Below are 14425 nucleotides of genomic sequence, written 5' to 3'. Positions count from 1 at the left end.
TTTTTTTAGATCTTTGATCACGTTGTAGTATTTTAAAGAAGGGATAATCTCGCGAAATTAAAGCAGAATATTTTTGCAGGCGCAAAAGCTTTCACTGTCCAGATTGCGAGTGAGCCACCGTTGAATGCTGACTGCAAAAGCTATACGATGGCCAACAGATGGCGCGTTGTTTGAAATAGATTATGTCAAAAGTAACTTTTAAAATAAAATAAACGCTGTTCGAAATACGCTCGGATTCGACGTAAGAAGTAAATTGCCGGGGAAAACCCGACATGCTGTCGTTCGTCTCAGAGTCACGTCACGTTTCGCCAATACTTTTATCTTATGTAAACACGTGATCATTTGTTAGTCTGAAGATAAGCGAATAGGAGCACGTCATTTCAGATTTATGTAGCTTTATTATGGGTCATTGGATTGTGCTCAACCGATGCGTTGGTTGCGTCGATACGTCTCCCACGTTACGCGGTGTTGTACTTTCCAGTGTTTTGATTTATGAAATCCAAATAGTAGGAAACCTTCGTCAGTACGCCAGGATATGGTGCAATGGTGCACGGTTTGATGCTCCAAGACACGATGCCAACCTGCATGCCGCTCCACAACAGTGGCCCACCAGAATCACCCTGGGAATGTCGAATTCAAGGCCGTTAATCAAATTGAAATCTCGCCACCGTTCGTACCTCCTCTACTTACACTGCACTGTCCTTTTCCTCCACCCGGTTCCGCGGCACAGATCTGCGTGGGATAAATGTGATCACTGTGAATTACGTTACACTGGTCGTTGGGCACGACGAAATAGTCCACTTGCTGCAGAGTTGTTTGAACTGGTCCATCGGAAGCATTCCGACCCCAACCGATCAGTGTTACGGGGTTTGTCTCGAGGGGGTCCACCTCATAAAAGCGATTCCCCGGCACTCGGACCGGCTGGACTCGCTCACTAAACTCCAACGGTTTGCGCAACTTAACCAAGGCGATATCGTCGACATAACTGTCGCTCGGGTTGTAACCCGGATGGATCACAACGTCCTCGATGGCATAGACGGAGTCGTCCACTGCTGACGAAATGGTGGTGCGTCCAACCTGCACCGTCTGCTGCAAGGGAGTGGTCCAATCGACGCAGTGGGCCGCCGTGAGGATCCATCGATCGTTCAATATACTTCCTCCGCAAGAGTGTCCCCCGCTGGCACCGCGGATTGACACCACGAAGGGATAGTCTTCGATCGACGCATCTGTGCCATTCACTATTTTCCTATTGTCGATTGGGCTGGCTGGAAGTAGTGTACCAGTGGGTACAAAATGAAAGAACTGATATATTTAGAACACGAATTTAACTTCTCACAAAACACACCTTCTACTAGCGCGAAAACCAACAGGAGTACGCCAACTAGTGGAAACATTTTGAGTCGAAAGAAGTCGACTTGTATGTTTCTCCGACAGCAGTCTCGCAATATCTGATCCACTCGGTAATCCGGTTAATCGTGGACACTTCAAGCAATACTGCTTTATCAGATAGCCGCACAATCTCACGATTGCCTTACGCATGAGACGGCATGTTTTAAACAATTTGCTAGAAACCTAACAATCCCACTCATCCGTCGTTTCTTTTGCCGTCATCTTGTAATCTTGACACGATGGGTTATTGATTGTTTCTATTGTTGACTGGGATCCGTAGCTGAACAGTTCATTAGACCAAACGGTTCCAATGTAGAAGTTAATAGTTTGATCTTTGACACTGTAATAAGTTATTAGGAACCAATACAATTACAATTAGGAACCAATACAAATACTCTTATAGCCTCAAACGGCCTTAAATTTTATGCGTGCACCTCATAAATCAAAAGTTGGCAAAGGGACGAAATTAATCATATGGACGAATCGAACCCAATTTCTACTATAAACTATGGCAACTTTACGATATTCTTTTACTTCTACGCATTAGAACTTCTGTTATTGAACCATTACTATTTTAAGCAAGGTTTTATTATTTAAATTGTTGTTCATTAAAACTGATCATTTCGAACAGTCCGCGTTTAGCCAAGTTTAGCTCCTTGGGAAGTTTTCTTCAAAGCTCGCACCGAGCTTTTGTGCACACCGTTTGAGCTTTTCTACCGGTTAGTAATGAACACCGCTAACGTGGGCTTTTTTCAGTGAAGACGTTACATTACCGGTTGGAAGTTTAATATGCAGCAATTTCCGGTTCGCCTGTTTTAATGAGACTATTACTGGTACAAAATTACATTTAACGATCTTTAGGGTTTAGTTAGCAGTTCGGTTCTTCTATGTAACGGCTATCTTTCGTCATATAAGCTGTTCGACAACATGATTACAGAATATACAGTTTCTGCCTCACTGACAAGGTGGGCGCTAATTGGTATGCAGACGTTACGTTAAAAAGTTGCAGCAAGTTATTGGATTGAGCTGGTAACTTCCCAGTGCCTGGATGAGTTGGATTTTATAACGTCTATTTGTAAAGCCAAGGTAGTGTCCAGTTTACTGAGAGAAGCAAAACCGCACGACGATTGGCAACCACCTGTGCAAACATCAAACATGATCCGCTACGTTTTCTGCGTCGGTGCCCCCACTGGGCAGTTACGAGCATTAGAACGCTGAATATCATTCAGCTAGCAACCACCAAGAATGATTAAAGCACTTCAGCTTTCGATATTGATCTGGGCCTGTTTTGTGTCAGGGATTTGGAGTATGAAATCTCCGATCAAACAGAAGACTGCCGCAGACGAGGATCTGGTAGGTAACGGGACATACAAGTTTGCGTTCGGGTGCTTACGCACGTTTTTCTTACAGTTTCCGGTGTACGAGTGTGACACACGCAGCCGTGACTGGACGCTGCGGTGCTTGGTGCCCCTGACCAATTTTCAGTTATCGTTGGATCTTTGCCGCACGAACGAGGTAGGTATGGGGCAACGCCCTCCTTGGGTAAAGAAATTACAGTGTACCCCCTTTTTTGGGCCGTAGAAACCCGACAAAGCACACGTGCATCGTTGCGCCCAAGAACTGAAAGCTCTTGGCAAATCCTGTCCACAAACTGCCAGTGTGGCTGACATGGCCAACAACATGATGCTGCACAGTCCACCGCCGCCTCTGCCAGACTCACCGAACGCACCAAAAGTTCTAAAAAAGGCCAGGAAGCAAACGAAGGGCTATGAAAAAGATAAGTTATCACTGTGACCAGCAAATGTGCACGAATCGTGTGTTTCTACAGAAGTATAGAAATATGTAGAAAACGATACCATGGAGCGTTTTAATATTTTCGAGTATATTTACATGACACTAAGGAGCAACGAGAACAGAACGAGCACCTCGCGAGATAAAATCCTATATAGGCAGCAGGAAGCACGTGGTGTTTGCCGTTTCTAATTAGTGCAACGGTCGATCTGGTCCCGCCATCATCTCGCTATCTTATGCCAACGGTGAGAGCGTCTTATCGACAGTCTAATCCATTAATGTATCGTTACTGGATGGCGCAGCGGGGGATGCCCGGCATCTTCGGCCCATAACGCATGGCCACCGGAGTGACGGAAATAGCCCAACACTCTGCTCTGTGTCGTCCTTACTTCGGGCTGCCCAATCCCTTTTTTTGGTTTATTGGAGATGGAACATTTCGTGCGCCACCACGATGGATGACTGTGATTTAGTCACGGGGCTTCGGAGAGAGAGAGAGGCAATGCATCACGCTGGCAGCCGCCGAAGCGGGGCCGAGGCGGGGTGGGCACATAAAAATCTAGTCCACAACTTGGCTTCCTTTCAGGCACTTCGTGGAATTCGCTTTCGAGAGGCACTTCGCCGGAAGCCGTCCTTTTCCTTCACGACATTCTTCGGTTTCCGGCGGATGCCAAATTTTATGGTCAACCGGAAACCTCGGCAACATGGCGGACACTTGCGGTACGGGCGTGCTGGGGACGCAATGAAAGACACGTTTCAAGTACGCACTTTTCTGCGGCGCCTTCCCGGGCCGGCCCTGAATGGCGGAATGGTTTACAGTGCATGATAGGAAAATGGTCCGGCGTGTCAGAACCGAGTCAGGATCGACATTCTAAGGTTTTTCCTTAGTTCCGTTGATAGTATTTGAGACGCACTTAACATTTTTTAAATTTGAAACGCATTTTAAATTTGAAACAAAAGTACGAATTATGGAATGTGGTTCAAGGTTGATGCCCGTTATTCCCGTTATTGTGAGACTACCTGTACTACGATTCTGCCAATATATATATTCTCAATCGATAGCAAAAGGAGTTTGGAGTGTATCGTGAAAGCGGCAGGCATCCTATCGCGAGAAAAAGGACTCGTTTCGGGCTCTCGTTTATTTTTGTCTTCTCATTTATTCATCTTGTCACCGGCCGTGCGTGACTACGCACTCCTCGAGCCGTCCGGGCTGGAACCAAACCGGAACAGCAAATACTCAACAACAAACTGCACACATACATAGTACCGGCCAAAACGTGACATTTCACGTGCTGGAGGCTGAGACTGGGGAAACAATAGGCAGCTTCCAGCATAAGTAGACAGACACACTTTCCGTACGCTCGGCGACCTTTGCGTGCTGGTGGAAGGATGGACATAAATTTGCTGAACCACAAGCGCGCGGGACACAGGTTGTTCCTCGCTTCGGCTGCGGCCTTCGTGATTGAGCCGTGATTCGTGCCTGACTTTGCGCACCCATGTTGTGATTTAAATTACTGTTTTCTCCCAGCGAATTGATTGATGTTTGGTGAACCATTCGAGAGTACCCTGCTGTTCTGCTGTGACTTCTTTTCGTTTCGTGTGCCGTGTTCGCCCAATTCCGCCCTCCGGTGTGAAGTGTGGCGCAGGAAACGTTGAGCAGGAAGTTCCTGTCTTGCATTTGTGTTGTCTGCCCATCGCCCAAAACCACTTGCCCCATGGTTGTGGGATTTGCTGCTACACTTTTGGCAGTACGGAGCGGAACCGGCCCGTCTATGGATCGGCTTGTTCGCCATCCGGTTCCATTCCGGAAGCTCCTTCCGGCGGTGGATTGACAAACCGTGAACTGATTTGATTGACGGCTATTGAAAAAAACTTGACGATGATGAAAGTGTAACTTTTTTACATCTCAACAGCCAACGATGTAATTATATATTTTTAATTCAAAATAAAATTCGTCACAAACTGCGAACCATAACTAGATTGTAGGGAACATTTGATATTTCTCCTGTACATCTTTCTCTAAATTATTCAATTATCGATAATTAATTCGATTTTGTTGCTGTAGGACGAAGAAATGGGATACGGCTTATTGGTGACGCAATTGGCAAGAGATAAAAAGGGTTAAAAACGAGTCAGACTGGCTTAATGACTCATGAAGCCGAAAGTGCGGGGCATGGAAATATGATATGCTAGAGGTTCTCCCCATGTTTTATCGAGCAGCCCTAGGCATACGCATCAGCTAAGCCTGCGAGGCCAACCAGAAATGACGAATGGCCACAACGGGGAACCAGCAGGTTGCCTAACTGGGGCACTGCCATCGGACTCCGTAAGCAAGGACACTCGCCACTGCACAGAGTGGAATGGCAGACAGTGGACAGTGGTGGTAAATGGCAATTTTACACCGAGTTGACATTCGAACCGTTTTGCGTTTAAACCCGGCCAGCTGACCTTTGTACGGTTTTTTTTTCTTTTTCCCCTGAAGTGTCTGTTAATGATGGATGAGCGAATGGATTAACTACATACCGCTGTAATTTTGATATGGTGATATGGTCTGATCGGGTACTACTGTGAGTAAAAACTAGTGGAAATTTTTATTATAAATAAAATGTATGTCAATTCTATTCAATTCATAGCATCCCCCGGGAGAAATACTTTTTTCCTTGTGCCAAAATATGCTTGAGTGTAAGGGAAAAAGAAATCCATCATTTTTGCGTGAAATTCAAAACTTTATTTGAGATGTTTCCGATGGTCCGATTTGGGATATGCACCATTTTGTAGTATAATTTGTTGCCATTTTAAAGGCTTAACCATGCCTCTCTCGTAGAAATGTTGGTTCTTGTTGGCGAAAAACTCTACTAATCGATTTCCACAATCTTCTCTTGATCCCAATCAGGATGTTTTGCAATGCACGAAATATGGTAATCGCCTGGGGCCAGGTCCCGACTATATGGTGGATGCATTAAAACTCCAGGAGTTTCAGGCGAGTCACTACGGCCACGAGTGTCCTTGCGTTGTCTTGGAGGAACACAACACCCCATCTGTAGGCCAAATCGCGCCGTTTCTGGTTAGTCGCTAGCTCCGAACGGTCCAGTTATGGGCAATAGATAATTTAGTATTTATTCAACAGAGGCAACTCATAATAAATGAATCCTTTCGAGTTCCACCAAATCCCACACAGTACAAGCTCTCTGACTTGCATTTTCACCTTTATGAAAGTGAAAAAAAAGGTTCCGAATATTTTTTTGCTGGATTCTTGGTAAACTTGAAATTGCTTGCTCGATACTTTACGAGATATCGATCAGTACCGGCACCGGCAATGCACCACACCACGTTATTCAGAGAAAACTATTTCCCGTTATTTTTGTTCCACAGTGCCCACATCAGACTTTCCATCGATGAAACCTCGCTATGCTGGCTGGCTGACAGTTGAATCTTTTACACTACGACAAGGCACCGACATATCAACCACCAACTGGCACATTCCTATTGGCACTGTGTTTGCTGTTTTGGGACGTATCGTATTCATGTAATTTACTTTTCGCTTTCCCCCGTTTATTTAATTAGCGTCGAAAGGATCGAGTTTTTATTGTGAGGGTGCTTCAATAATATTCCTCTTATTTCCGTGTTCTAGGTTTGGATTAGGTGTGTTGCTGTTAATCGAATTAAAACGCCGAATAGTGGACCAATGATATTTGCCGCATGTGTGCCGTTGTTGAACATCTTGAATATGATGTTAGCAAAATATTTCACCCTAAATCGTCAGTCTATCGCACCGAAAACGAAAAACGAACTCAAACGAAGAAAAATAATGAAAAAGATCGAAACAATCTCAGCCGAAACAAAGTTGGGTAATTGAAAATACATTATCGCCGGGGCAGTGGAAAACACTTACCATTTGGACCAACAAATTGCATCGAGCTAGGGACCCGAAACGCCGGCGAGCAGCAGCGTGCAGTAGAGTTTCCGTTTTAATGGAACCGACGAGTATACCGGCTAGTCCGATAAAACTGTCAACCGGACGGAAACGGCAGGCCGTTCCACGGGTTTGCCGTTATGCGTTCAGCCCGACCCAGCTCGAGAACGATCCGCCAATCTTGGCCAATGGATGCAGCGGTTTCGTTCTGCATTGCCAAGCAAATGTCATTCATAATCCGGTAGCCGGCTCTCGAGTGTGGATCCACCCAGGCCAGTGGATGGGTGGTCAAGTAAGGACGCCACCATTGTGAAAGACGAGATCTGTAGCCTATCGATCGATGGCGAGTGCACGCACTACGCACTACGGGGGCGACCTACAAAGAGTGCACCGCATCGATCCAACTGATCCACTCGACTCGGTTTGAGTCTCGGACGTGACCGGAAGCGGAAACGTGCCATCGGATACAGGTCACATCGCAGGCCACGGCGTTCGGATCGTCGGGGGTTCGGTAAGTAAAGCTCTCCCGTCACCACCACACCACCACTAAACTAATTGGACCAACGGTTCGTTTGATCAGGTTGTTGGGCCCACTTCCAAATGCATAAATGCATCCGCTGCATCCGGTACTGCTCCCCGGGCTCATCCAGCGTCGTCTACATCGCTCATTTATCGGACCCACACTACAATGCGTTGCAGCAGCAGCTGCAGCCAGCAGTCATCGGAACGCACCGAATCGTCGGCGGAGGCCTTCAACTATGGGTTCTCCCCCCGAATGTTGTGTGCCAATTGCCACGACGCGTTTGGGGTGTTGATTTTTGTGGTTTGCCTGTAAAAATTAATCGTGGACAGTTTTCGTTCGTTCCACCGTGTGTCCCGGACGTCACTTGCAGTAGAATGACGCTCTCCATTCGGCCATGGATTGTGTGTTCAGTAAACGGACCACAATGGACAATCTGTACACAACATACTTGGCTTGGTAAATTGTTTCTATAATCTCGTAAAGCTTTTGACAAACCCAGTAGTTTTAATTATTTACATAAGAACAATGTTTTTTTTTTGTCAATGAGTGGGTTTAACCACTTGAAAAGATGTGATTTCGTCAATGAGTTCATAAAGCATGGTCCAGTTAGAATCGGGAACAATTACATTAGCTCTATCTCGGGGTTGGTTTGACTTAGGAAACATACCAAGGTGTCAAATTGAAGGTATTTTATTGTACTTTAAGAGAAAAATTTCAGAAATTTATTATGTCGGTCGTCGGATGAAATCACGAACTTTCTTTGGAATGCGCGCCATAATTTTCTGCACAATCTTCTGGTCCACCTCAGCGGATAATATGTTCCAATTTCTCGCCATCTCTGCAGCATTCCGCATCACGTTTTCAGTCTTCTTCAACTTCCTATTGATTGTTGCCCAATAATTTTCGATTGGGCGGAGTCTAGGGCAACTTAGTGGGTTGATATCCTTTGTGATGAAATTGTAAAATTTCAAAAAAAATATTATTGTTAAATTATTATTGTATTATCATTATCACTTATTGTAAAATTATCACAGAACTACATCCCTGCTGTAGTGGCAGCTTTCCAAATCAGGCCAAAACTTTACCGGACCTTTTTGTGACTTAATAAATGATAGAACTCGCTTTTTGAGACACTCTTCCTTGTATAGAGTATAGAGTTCATCGTCGTGTTTGTGATGAAAACCTTGATTTCTGTCCACAGGTGCAAATTCCTTGTCATATCATTAATTTTTGTGCAAATTTATTGGCGAATACAAATTTGATCTTGGACGGACATCTCCCCGTGCCGTGGCGAGATAATATTTTGGCCCAGGAAGCCGTGCAAAATCAATTTTCACGTATGTTTCGTCGTCCATAAGCAAGCATCCTTTGTACCTCGTCATAACCTTCTCGTACAACTAGAAGCGCGTGTTTCAATGACTAAATTTTGTTTAAGTGTCCTTTTTGGATGCTTACATACAAGGAAAAAACAGTAGCTTCTTCGTAGACAGATCTTCAGTACTTTTGCTGGTACCATATTTTTTGCAATATCCCGAACCGAAAGTCCAGGATTTGCCTCGATTGATCTTAAAACCTTCCAGTTCAGCTGCCGACTGTATGTTCCACTACGACGTCTACTCTGAATCTTTCAATCTACGGTATTGGGTTCCCAGAAACAGTAAAGCACAGCATATATAGTTGATTTTGCGAATTTTTGTGTTTTTGAGATTTTTAAAATAGACCACTTGGTGTTTTCGACGTAATTGTGCAGAATTATTTTTCTTCATTCGAGTTCAATTAAGCATAACTTTCCATAAACTCCACGTGAAACTCCACGATGAAACTTTCAGCACTGAAAGTAGAATGTTTACTAAAGATATGACTATCAACACTTTTGAAATCCGAACACCAGAGGCGCTGCTAGAAATCATGTAATTGTTCCCGATTCTATGTGGGCCATGCTTTAGCAACAAATGAAACATTCTCCAGAAATTTAGAGGTCTAAAGTGTGACGTTTAAAAGTTTTTCGGGTTCAAGGCTAAGCTTTGCTTCGAGTTCCCACAGTGATGGGAACTCGAAGCCAAAAAATAACTAGAAAGACAATAACTAGAGCGTAACTCTTTCGTTCAAATATTTTTATATTGGCTCCCGAAAATGTATCAAACAAAATTTATTAGTAAGCGATGCCGCGGAGTCTGAGCGGAAGTTGGGACCCGGAATAGCCGCACGAACTTCGTTTGCCTGATTACTCTCGGAAATCTCAGACGTATTGAAAACCATCAGCTGACATGTGCGCCACTGAAATTGGATTGCGCCACTTTCTGCTCGTTCACATTTGATAGTACGTGCAAATGCTGATTAACGGCATTCTTCTGTCAAAGCGCTGGGCCGACCCTCATCTCGGTCTCTCATAAATTTACATCACACGTACCGCGACCCTAATAATGCTTGTACGTTCACCTCCGTAGAGCCGGACTCCGCTCCGGAAGTCTCCGGACAGATTCGTTATGTGGATGCCGTATTTGCCTACCTGCCACGGCGCAGAATCTGGCCTATGGAGGCGGAAATGCACGTTTTGAAGTATGTCTGCTGAATGGTGCACGTTCGGGGCGTTCTACGGTTTGCATCTCACGTACAACAAAACGGAATCTGCATCGAGAATACACGTGGGTCCGAGTGTTAAAATGAATGGTGGTCATATTCGACGTTTGCAGCCATTCTTCGAGCGATCACGGTCCGTGTAAATGGTCTTGGGATTGGACCCGAGGACGCTCCAACAGCGACAAAAGCATCGGTCGTTAGTTGGGACATTTTTAAATTTAAATTAATCCACAAATTTTGCGAGCCGATATAAGGATAAGCTATAGGCGATATAAGGATAAGGATAGCGATAAGCTTATAAGCGATATAAGGATAAGGATAAATTGCGAGCCGATATAAGGAAACATAAGCTATTGAGGGCGATCCAAAACGATTGTTAGCCGCTTGTGAAACTGTTAAATCGAACCGTCAGTCAGTCATCTGTATAATTCCTAAACTTTTAGCTCTCTGTTAGCAGTCACGGAACTCTCCGTTTCGCCATGTTTTCCAGCGTTTAGCAATTCTTTTTATTGCTAAATTTTCGAGCTACTAACATAATCCCCATAACCTGTTGGAGAAAATGAAACTAGACGATTCAATCAATGGGCGAGAAGATCTTCTAGACCTTTACGTTAACGTAACGCATCGATCGTTGGTCTTTCCCTTCGTCTTTAAATATCGAAAGTAACGTAGCAAGTGGTCTCGCCAGACGGCCCACTAGCCCCGTTGGTGGCGGATCGACCCCCGGAATCGACAGCCGTCTCAAACGGACGCCCCCGGTTCCGCTTGTAATTGCGACAGAGCGCTCCACGGCGCATTATCAGACTGAAGAGGGCTCGCCCGAACCTTACACCGAGGCAGCGTAGCCGTGTGGTCGTCGGTGCTACACCATCATTTGGGTTTTGTGCGGTTCGTGTTTTCAAGAGCACTTGAAGTCTTTCCCGACGCTAAAGTACACGGCGCGTCGTCGGGTGCTCCGGGTCGGGCAGTTGGGTATTGGTCCCCGGCGAACCGAGGGCCACGGAAAATGCAAAACAAGCAGCGCGCTGCTCCACAATGTCGTTGACAGAACGTCAGCAAATGTGGATACTTTTTCCTCGCGGCTTTCCCTGCACGTTTTCCCTTTGTTTGTTCTCAGAGCGCATTGACACCGTGCCGTGGGCGTGGGGCGTCCCTGATCTCGCCCACGAAACGATGCTGCTGCTGCTGCTGCTGCTGTGGGTGTTTCATTTTCATGTTTCTTGCACCGACAATAGAGTGGTGTAAATTTCAGGGCCGAGCCGAGGACGTAAATCGCGCCCTGTTTGCTGTTTGCGCTCGATGTAGAGGGCGAATGGAAACAGCGTCACTCAGTGCTGTGTCAGTGCTGACTATGCTCGGCTTCTGCAGCGCGCGCAACTTCAGCATCGTGGAGTAAAAGGGATAAAACTCCTGGTTTTTGGCCGTGGAACCTTCGGAACCTCCTGCGGATTGTCTCGCTCACTTGCTGGAGTATGACGAAAATTCATTTGCATTACTTCCCTTGGTTTTGTGTGTCTTGTTTAGATACTGGGTTGTTCAAAAAGTTTTACGGTTCAATAGCAGAAGGCGCTGCTACTAACCTAAATTTATTTTCTTACTAGCTGTTCCCGGCGTGCGTCACCAGGCCACTTTTCATTCCAAGTTTTTGATTATCCGGCGACTCAGAGGATCGGGCTTCCCGATGACGTATCTGATCCGGCTTTCCTTCTCGCTTCCCGTTAGATGCATGGCAGTACTTTGTGGAGCAATAATGAAAGACACGACGGACAGACAAACATTTAATTTTAATAGATAAGTTCATGTTGCCCCATTTCATCTGATTATAAAGAGATCTGGATGTCCTCTTTCCTTCCCCGTGGAGATTCGTGGTCAGATGCTGGTCGCTGATTTGTGCGATAAGCGACCTTCTCTGAGATCGTAAATGAGTCTGCCAGGGTGACCAGATGACAAACCCGGTTTGCAGAAGAAAAAAAAATCTTTTTTTCTTCAGGACAATGCACCGTGTCACAAGAGCATTTCGACGATGGCAAACATTCACGAATTATAGTTCGAATTGTGAGAGCATTCACCGTATTCATCAAATTTGGCCCCTAGCGACTTCCATCTGTTTCCAGACCTTGAACAATTCGTGCGTGGAAAGCGTTTTTCTCGTTGCCGTTCGGGCGAAAACAATTAGACAACTTGGGTAGTTCAAAACTAATCGAAGACTACTCAATTGAGGTTTTTTTGTATTACAAGCATGCAAATTAATTTTAACCTTATTGTTACTTGTAATACAAACACAAATTCATCATAGAACTATTTTAATTCTCGCATCAACAATTCAATGTCTCTTGAACTTCCAAATATGGACACAAATAATCTGTCAAAACACAAGACTTCGCCCCAACCACCCAACCACCAAGTATACGAACCTTCGGCATTATCCGTCCAATGTTGTTATTTTTACATTAACGTCAGTAAGCCACTTTCTAGTCAGCATTTATCGCCAGCTCCATCGCATCGCAAGCTTCTGGGTATGTTTTATAGGTTGTAATGTAACTTTGTTCTGTACACTACTTTTCATCACATTTGATTCAAATGTGTTTATTTAGTTTTGACAGTATGCAATAGAGATTAACATTGTCTCTGTTGCTAAAGACTGCTTGGCGGTTGTAATTGCCGCTGGATAAGAAAAATAAAATCTTACGGCAGAAGGTCAAAGAAGAAGAGAACAATAATACGAAACGAATTTGTAACGATCATGTTCGTTTTAGACAGAATATCTTGCTTTCTCAAAGAGCGTCCTTTCCAGAGTCCAATGTTTACATGCTTAGGATCCAGCTGATGTTTCCAATTCATTGCATGGTGTATTGTACACTCTCTGTAAGACGTCAGACAGCCAGTGGCCGAATTGTATGATGAATAATATTTCTGTGTGTTGTAACACCTTCTATGAGAAGTTTATCGGGAGGGCAATTCAACAAAACAAGAAGGCTTAATTAGATCTGCAAACACATGTTGACCACAGACGAACAGATGATAGATTCAATTATGTTTAAATATCTAACGATGATGGCAACAAGCTTATTTTTAAGAAATGTTGCTTCAGTAGATTCTATTGTCATGTTTAGTGTTTCCTCACAGCTGCTCATCGTTATTTGCATTCCCGACGTTTCGCCCTCCTAACCGTACGCCACGGACATACTAATTCAAACATTTTCCCTTCTCATGTTGGCAGTTGGTATCAAAAAGCAAAAATACCGCGCTGTATCTTACTTCTTAATCATCATCAGGCTCGCGGATTGCAGATCGTCCACTGACTCCACACCGTTCTGCCCGGCGCAAAGGACCCCAAACTCCTTGAGACCGACGGTGTTGGTGTTACATTGCGGCGATAAGATTCGACCTCGGCATCTAGCGCAGATGAACCTGTCTTGCGCGTCAAAGACAAAAAAAAAGCAGAAATTATGCAAACTTCGTATTAAAGTCGACCCCTTTTAGCCTCAAGGCGACGCGGCCGGAATGCACGATGTTTACGTCTGTAACGACGATGGTGTGAACTGCAGAGCCTTTCCATATTTAGCGGCCCCACTACATACGGGCATAACGCGTCTCAGGTACGGGTTCCGGCGAGCGAGAGAATGTGAATGAATGAATGTCGAGCAAAAACCGAAGCAGAGTCGGAAAAGAACACTAGAACCCGAGTCGAAATAAGAAGCGCCCTTCTCTATGCTGGCACGCCGGGAGTGCTAGGCACAAACTTTTCCTGGCGATTTTTTTCCTTCTATGTTGCATTTTCTCCCGAAATTCGTCTGGAAGGAAGACTGGCAGGCTGGCTGGCTGGCTGGCTGGCTGGGGCGCATAAAAGTGCGCCAGCGTCCTCTGCAGAGCAGCGTCAGTTCTTTCATTTTCATTATCCCCTCCCAGGATGAATGTGTTTCTCAAGTTATGCATTTTTTTTTTTGGTGGATTTTCACTCCCGGTGTGCGTCGTTAATGCTTGCGCCTTCGTATTCGTATGATTTTTGTTTTGTTTTTTTGTGCTGTTCCGTCGGTACTTTTAATTCCACAAGCCACGGCACGGCCGGGGCCATCCACCGTACGCTGCATTTATACGACCCTTTATCGGGAGGGCGGGAAGGAATTTCACGGTGTGGTGCTGCTGCTGGCAAGGACCCGCTCAAAGGCTCTTGGCGCAGTTGGGCCGTGGTCGGCCCAGGACGATGGCTTTGTTTTGTTTTACTTTTCAAG

At 45.2% G+C, this 14425-nt stretch overlaps 2 protein-coding genes across 2 annotated transcripts; one reads left to right on the top strand and one right to left on the bottom strand.

Annotated features, from left to right (window-relative positions):
• Positions 1–376: 376 nt before the first annotated feature.
• Positions 377–1440, bottom strand: LOC131206254 (chymotrypsin-1-like). Its single transcript, XM_058198737.1, has 3 exons — positions 1346–1440; positions 691–1265; positions 377–620 (listed from the first exon to the last, which is right to left on the bottom strand). Exons 1-3 carry the CDS (start codon positions 1392–1394, stop codon positions 459–461), a joined length of 786 nt encoding a protein of 261 aa, XP_058054720.1. The 5' UTR covers positions 1395–1440; the 3' UTR covers positions 377–458.
• Positions 1441–2604: 1164 nt separating this feature from the next.
• LOC131205269 (uncharacterized) lies at positions 2605–3229 on the top strand. Its single transcript, XM_058197297.1, has 3 exons — positions 2605–2742; positions 2800–2904; positions 2971–3229. The coding sequence occupies exons 1-3, from the start codon at positions 2635–2637 to the stop codon at positions 3181–3183; spliced, it is 426 nt and encodes a 141-aa protein (XP_058053280.1). The 5' UTR covers positions 2605–2634; the 3' UTR covers positions 3184–3229.
• The last annotated feature ends 11196 nt before the right edge of the window (positions 3230–14425 follow it).

The sequence above is a fragment of the Anopheles bellator genome, chromosome 1 (assembly GCF_943735745.2).
Source record: "Anopheles bellator chromosome 1, idAnoBellAS_SP24_06.2, whole genome shotgun sequence".
Classification (NCBI taxonomy): domain Eukaryota; kingdom Metazoa; phylum Arthropoda; class Insecta; order Diptera; family Culicidae; genus Anopheles; species Anopheles bellator.
The sequence above is the reverse complement of the archived record's forward strand: the minus strand, read 5'-3'. Positions and strand labels throughout refer to the sequence as shown.